Source organism: Tenrec ecaudatus, chromosome 10 (assembly GCF_050624435.1).
Source record: "Tenrec ecaudatus isolate mTenEca1 chromosome 10, mTenEca1.hap1, whole genome shotgun sequence".
Classification (NCBI taxonomy): Eukaryota; Metazoa; Chordata; class Mammalia; order Afrosoricida; family Tenrecidae; genus Tenrec; species Tenrec ecaudatus.
The window spans coordinates 33,444,287-33,451,722 of NC_134539.1; the positions used below are offsets into that span (position 1 = coordinate 33,444,287).

At 43.3% G+C, this 7,436-nt stretch overlaps 1 protein-coding gene across 1 annotated transcript; it reads left to right on the forward strand.

Annotated features, from left to right (window-relative positions):
* Positions 1-5,072: 5,072 nt before the first annotated feature.
* On the forward strand, positions 5,073-6,050 carry LOC142458477 (olfactory receptor 13C7-like). The gene has a single exon (XM_075559503.1). It carries the CDS (start codon positions 5,073-5,075, stop codon positions 6,048-6,050), a length of 978 nt encoding a protein of 325 aa, XP_075415618.1.
* Positions 6,051-7,436: the final 1,386 nt, after the last annotated feature.

Genomic DNA, 7,436 nt, shown 5'->3' on the forward strand with positions numbered 1-7,436 from the left:
CCTCCCAGACCTCTCCGCTGGTTCCCTACTCCACCCCGGAATGTTGTACTCACACCTTGAGGCACTGGGTTGAAGTCTGGTCCCTCTTTCCCTGTGGAGATATAAACAATACCCTCCGCTTGGGTGGGTCAGCGCCTCGTGCCCCTGCTCCCCTTTTCTTCCTTATTTTCATCCTTTATTTTTCCCTTTCCCCACCTCCTCCCCAGTTGTCTACCGTATGCATCCCTAGATTTGATCTGGTCCCTGCCACACTACACGGTCCTCACCCCAAGAATGTTTGTATATAGTAGCTTTTTCCCTGTGCCCCTTTTGAATTTTTCTTTTTAATGCTTACCTCAGCAGGCTCATGTTGTAGCTGTCCTTTTGTGCCTGACTTACTTCGCTTAGCATGATTTCCTCCAGTTCGTCCCATGCCGCTATGTGCTTCATACATTCATCACTGCTTTTTAGTGATGCCTAGTACTCCATTGTATGTATATACCACAGTTTTTTAATCCAATCGTCAGTTGATGGAAATGTGGGTTGCTTCCAACTCCTTGCAATTGTGAACTGTGCCGCAATGAACATTGGAGCGCAGATGTCTGGCCTTGGTTTCTTTCTTGCCTCTTCTGGGTATATGTCCAATAGGGGGATGGCTGGGTCATATGGTAAATCGATTTCCATCTGTTTTAGATATCGCCAGATCGATTTCCATAGTGGTCATACATACTTACAAGTCCACCAGCAGTGGATGAGAACTCCTGTCTCCCCACAGCCCCTCCAACACTTGTTGCTTTCTGATTTTTTTTAATTGGGCTACCTTTGAGGGTGTTAGGTGGTGCCTCATTGTTGTTTTAATTTGCGTTTCTCTTATGGCTAAAGATCGGGAACATTTTCTCATATGTTTATTGGCCATTCAGATTTCTGCCCCTGTGAAACTTCTGCTCAAGTCCTTTGCCCACCTCTCAAGTGGGCAATTAGTTTTTTCCTTTTTGGAGGCTAGCACAGTATTGTAGATTTTAGTAATAAGACCTTTGTCTGATGTGTCATTGCTAAAGATGTTTTCCCAGTCTGTGGACTCTCTTATTACGCTGTTGGTGAATTCTTTTGATGTACACAGGTGTTTTCTCTTCAGTATATCCCATTTGTCAATTTGTGCCTCCTCTGTGTGTGTGTCCTTCCCTATTTCTGATAGCCTGTGTATTCCCTGTGCCAAAGTTCTCAAGTTGGTCCCAATTCCCTCCTTGATGGTCCTATTAGTTTAGGGTTTAACTTCAAGGTCTGTGATCCACCTTGAGTTTATTCTTGTGCATGGAGTGAGAAAAGGGTCTTGCTTCATTTTTCTGCAGGTAAATATTCATTTTTTCCAGAACTACTTGTTAAAGAGGGCATCTGCTTCCCATCTGATATTTTGGGGGCCCTTATCAAAGATCAGTTGTCTGTATGCTGATGATTTTATTTCTGGGTTTTCAGTTCTTTTCCATTGGTCTGAGTATCTGTCATTGTACCAATGCCATGCAGTTTTGACAACTGTGGCTGTGTAGTATGTGCTAAAGTCAGGTAAAGCAAATCCTCCCACTGTGTCCTTCTTCTTGAGGAGTTCTCTGCTAATTCTGGGCTTCTTCCCTCTCCATATGAAGTTAGTAATCAGTTTTTTTGTTTCTTTGAAGAAAGATGAGGGTAATTGTATTCGAATTGCATTAAACTTATATAGTGCCTTTGGCAGAACTGACATCTTAACTATATTGAGTCTTCCAATCCACGAGCATGGGATATTCTTCCATTTGCTGAGGTCGCTCTTGGTTTCTTGTAATAATGTTCTATAGTTTTCCCCATATAGATCTTTTGTTTTTTCAGTCAAGTGTATCCCTAGATATTTCAGTTTGTGTTTGGCTATTGTGATGGGTACCACCTTTTTGATCTCTTCTTCTGTGGTCTTATCTGATGTGTATAACAGTCCGATGGACTTCTGTTTGTTGATCTTGTATCCTGCCACCCTGCCAAACTCCTCTATTGCTTCCAGTACTCCCCTCGTGGAACTTTTGGGATTTTCCGTATATAAAATCATATCATCTGCAAATAACAATAGTTTCACCTCTTCCTTCCCCAGACAAATACCTTTGATGTCTCTTCTTTGCCTTATACTGTTAGCTAAAACCTCCAGCATGATGTTAAATACGAGTGGGGATAAGGGGCATCCTTGTCTGGTCCCCTTTTTCAGTGGGATTGTGTTAGTTTTTTCTCCATTGACTACCACGCTGGCTGTTGGTTTTTCACATATAGCTTGTATTGCCTTGAAGAATTTTCCTTCCATTCCTATCTTCTCAAGTGTCTTAAACAGGAATTGGTGTTGGATGTTGTCGAATGCTTTTTCTGCATCTATCAATATTATCCTGTGGTTCTTATAGTTTTTCATGTCAATGTGACGAATAATACTAATGGTCTTTTGTATGTTGAACAATCCCTGCATCCCTGGTATGACTCCCACTTGGTTATGGTGAATTATTTGTTTTATATACTTTTGTATTCTGTTGGATAGTATTTTGTTAAAGATTTTTGCATCGATGTTCATTAGGGATATTGGTCTGTAGTTCTCGATTCTTGTGGGATCCTTGCCCGGTTTGGGTATCAGAGTTATACTAGCTTCATAGAAGGAGTTTGGGAGTTTGCCATCTTTTTCTATGTTCTGGAAAAGTTTGTGTAGGATTGGTGTTAGTTCTTCCCTAAATGCTTGGTAGAATTCTCTAGTGAAGCCATCTGGTTCAGAGGATTTTTTTTGTTGATAATCCCTTGATAACCTTTTCTATTTCTTCTATTGCTATGGGTCTGTTGAGATTCTTGATGTCCACCGAGGATAGTCTAGGGAGGGATTGTTTTTCCAGGAATTTGTCCATGTCTTCCAAATTGTTGAATTCATTGAAGTACAATCCTTGATAGTACTGTGTAACTATCCTTTTGATTTCATTAGGATCTGTTGTAATTACCCCTCTTTCATCCCTTATTCTTGCTATTGAAATTTGTTCCCTCCTTTCTTTGGTTAGGTTTGCCAGTGGTCTATGGATTCTGTTTATCCTTTCAAAAAACCAACTTTTAGCAGACATACATCAATTGTGTAAAGCACATTTATACATTCATTGCCCTCGTCATTCTCAAAACATTTGCTCTCCACCTAAGCTCCTGGCATCAGCTCCTCATTTTTCCCCTCCCTCCCCACATCCCCCTTCTTCATGAGCCCTTAATAATTTATAAATTATTATTTTATCATATCTTGCCCTGTCTGATGTCTCCCTTCACCCAGTTTTCTGTTGTCCGTCCCCCAAGGAGGAGGTCACATACTGTTTCTTCCTCTTTGTTTCCAACTTTTGGGTTCCATTCTCCAATAATTATCAATGCACCTTGATTGAGTGTTTGATAAATTTCTCCTTTTTTCCAAAAAAAATATTTTTATTAAAATGTCTTACTCATTCCAATATATCCCTTACCTTCCCAATCAGTTCTGATGTTCAATTCCATCAGGTGGGGCTTTACAATTATCAAGCCCCTTTCTCTCCCCCCTTCCTCCCCACCCCCCATTATGAATTTTTAACTGAAGATGTTGATAGACTTCTTCAATTTCTTCTTAGCAGTCAGTGCATAAATTTGAATAATAGTCATATTGATTGGATTTCTTTAATGTGTGTAGATATAATCCTATCATAGCCAACATTGTATTTCTAGATCTTGAAATGCCCTTTTTAACAATGAATATAATGCCATTCTTCTTAATTGTGTCATTCCCAGCATAGTAAACTACAACTTCCTGATTCAAAATGGCCAATACCAGTCCATTTCAGCTCACTAATGCCTAGGATATCAATCTGTATGCATTCCATTTCATATCACTCACTCATTTCCTTTTCGCTTCCAATTTTCCTATATTGATACTTCATACATTCCAAATTCCCATTAGTAGCAGATCTTTTCAACTTTTTCTTCTCGTTTTGAGGCATACCCATAAGCACATGAGGGTCCCAAAGGTTTTACTCCCATGGACTTTCCTCCAATCATGTCCTTATGTCGATTCAACTGAGAGAAAGTGGTCAGATTGTGAGTAGCTGCTGACCTGAGGGCCAGAAGCCCTGATGGTAATTACACCAGAAGGTCAGCATTCAAAGTCACCAGACTTTGTGGGAGAACGAGGAGGCTCTCTATCCCATAAAATGTTAGAATCTCAGAACCCCACCGGGCAGACAACTAGATGACCGTGAGAATCAACAGTCAGAATCAACCAGATGACATTGAGTTTGATTTGGGTTTGAGCTCTCAGACTGAGGAGCTCATCTTCGGACAATGTTCTGCTTCTATTTATAAAACCTTCCATGTCTGAGCATGGTTTGATGCTGCCCATAAGGTTTTCCGTGGCTAAGTCCTGAGAAGAGGACAATCTGCTCTCTCTTCGTAGTCTGTTCTTAGTCTTTTTTCTGCTGAAACCTTTTCCCTTTGGATGACCCTGCTTGCATTTGAAATACCAGTGGCATCGCTTCCAGGATCACAGCAACACACAACCCACCACAGCACAACAAACTGACAATCATTTAGTGGGAGTTACAAAGAGGTGGATAAATGAACTATATTAAGGAATCTCACTTTACTACATGGGCTCTTCACAATGGAGCTGGCACTTAAAGCCTGTTCCCCAACTCCAAAAGATTGCCTGTAGTGCTTTCCAACATCTCAATGGGTCCCCAGAAAATGTAAATGCCCTAGATGAGAAGTATCCTCGAGTTCTGGTTTCATCTGTCTAGGTCTTTGGTATTCCCAGAAACTTATCCCCCCCCCCCCCCGCCCGCCCCAATAACTCCTCATTGTCTTATTGTCTCTTCAATGCTTTGCAAAGATTTTAAAAATATGTTTTGTCCAAGTGTTCTAACTGTCCTCCGCAGAAGAGTAAATCCAAATTACACCACTCGTTCTTACTGAAACCTGAAGTTAAATATTGGTCTCTGCGACATCTTTCCTAGGTGTTCATTGAGACATCTCAATTGCCAGCGTTATTCTTGGATTGGTCAGTAGGGCAAGAATTTTTCCCTGGCTGCCAGGTCTCTTTTCAGAGAATGTGGCAGAGCAGAAGCACCGTGGCAGGATTCAATCAGACCTCATCTGTGATCAGTTTCATTCTCCTGGGACTCTCTGCCCATCCCAAACTTGAGAAAGCCTTCTTTGTGCTCATCCTGCTGATGTACCTGGTGATCCTGCTGGGCAATGGGGTCCTCATCCTAGTGACTGTGACTGACTCCCGCCTGCACACACCCATGTACTTCTTCCTGGGGAACCTCTCCTTCCTGGACATCTGCTACACCACCTCCTCTGTCCCCCTCATTCTCGACAGCTTCCTCACTCCCCGGAAAACCATCCCCTTCTCAGCCTGTGCAGTGCAGATGTTTCTCTCCTTTGCCATGGGAGCCACAGAGTGTGTGCTCCTGGGCATGATGGCATTTGATCGCTACGTGGCCATCTGCAACCCCCTTAGGTACCCTGAGATCATGAGCAAGGCTGCCTATGTGCCCATGGCTGCCGGCTCCTGGGCAGCTGGTATCATGAACTCCGTCATACAGACATCTCAGGCAATGCGGCTGCCCTTCTGTGGGGACAATGTCATCAACCACTTCACCTGTGAGATCCTGGCTGTCCTGAAGTTGGCCTGCGCTGACATCTCCGTGAATGTGATCAGCATGGGGGTGGCCAACATGATCTTCCTTGCAGTCCCAGTGCTGTTCATCTTTATCTCCTATGTGTTCATCCTGGCCACCATCCTGAGGATCCCCTCAGCAGAGGGAAGGAAGAAAGCCTTCTCCACCTGCTCAGCCCACCTCACAGTGGTGGTCGTCTTCTATGGGACCATCCTCTTCATGTATGGGAAGCCCAAGTCTAAGGATCCACTGGGAACTGACAAACAGGATCTTTCAGACAAACTCATCTCCCTCTTCTACGGGGTGGTGACCCCCATGCTCAACCCCATCATCTACAGTCTGCGGAACAAGGACGTCAAGGCTGCTGTAAAGAACTTAGTGACTAAAAAAGAGTTTCACTGAGTCATTGTCACCAATATTCCCAAATCGCTGGAGCACATGACTTCCAAACCCTTGGTGTTGGGTGAGAAAGTGGTAACCCGGGAAAGTCGATAGTGTGACAGAGAAAAGCGCCTCTCTATTGTTGACATTGCTCATTCATATGCTTGCTTCACATGTACCTTTCTGTCTTATCACTTAACTCCGCTTTTCTACCCAAATATTAAATCCTCTGATAGCAGATTTGAATGTTCATCATGAGCAATAGTGACAAATAAATGAACAAAAACTTACAGTTATCCTGGGATCGTGAGAGGCATTATTTTATTCTGTGCAGAACTTCTCCTAACTCTACTCTTCACTCATCTCATTCCAAACAACTCTATTTTATCCAAGTGGGCATCAGTTGGAAAGTCTTATCCCCCTAACATACAGTAATGTGCTTTACCGTCATGGTATGACTTAGCTCTAGAAATAGTATAAGGTAGTGGCTACTTTGATTTGATTTGATGAAAACAAGGAAGATGTCATTGACCACATTCTTTTTGTTTTCACTGTAGGGAAGCTCCCCACCCCCACCCCCACTGCAGTCATAGGAGAGTGTGTTGTGAGTGACTAGTGACTCCCAAACTTTTCCCCGGGCAATGGGCAGGATGCAACAGAGTGATGTTCAACACACACCCATGGGGATGCCCCATCATGCTGAAACCCTGACGCAAATGGAAAACAGCGCTCAATCCCACAACTACTGCCAGGCCGACCGTTACAGCTCCTCTCCACCATGTGGCAGAGATCAGATCAGCTGCACATTCTGGGCAGCTCCAGGATTCTGACCCAAAGCTCATGACTTCCTCTTCTGCTCAAGGATCATACTAAATTCTGATGAAAAGTGGCTGTATTATAAGGATCGTTTTAAATGCTACACTTGATCTTAGCCAGCAGGTCAAGAAGCGACCATTTCCAATCCTATTTCATTTATATTTGTAAAATTAGTTCTTTCTCAGCTTTGGTTCTGTAACCACCGTTAGTCTCTGAGAGTATATGATTAGTCTGTGAGCGTATATGTTCTTTCCTCCCTCTTCCTTCCACAGCCCTGGGTAAGCCAGACCCAAGCCTTTGCCTCTCCCGGGTTTTTGTTGGTGGTAGTTCAATAGGGTCCGTGGGGCAGGGCGGGGGGTGGGACAGGGAATGATGCAAAGAACTTTAAAAATTGGAATTCATCAGCTATTTCGCCTTTTTAAAAATCTAAGCCCACTAAAGAGATACATTCGGCTCCGTGACAGAGAAAGGACAAGAGTGCCCATGAGAACAAGAAAACCAAACCAACTCACTGTTACCAAGTCCGCTCTGACCCACCGCGACCTTCTGGGACAGGGTGGAATGGTCCCTGTGGGTTTCCAAGACAGTCAC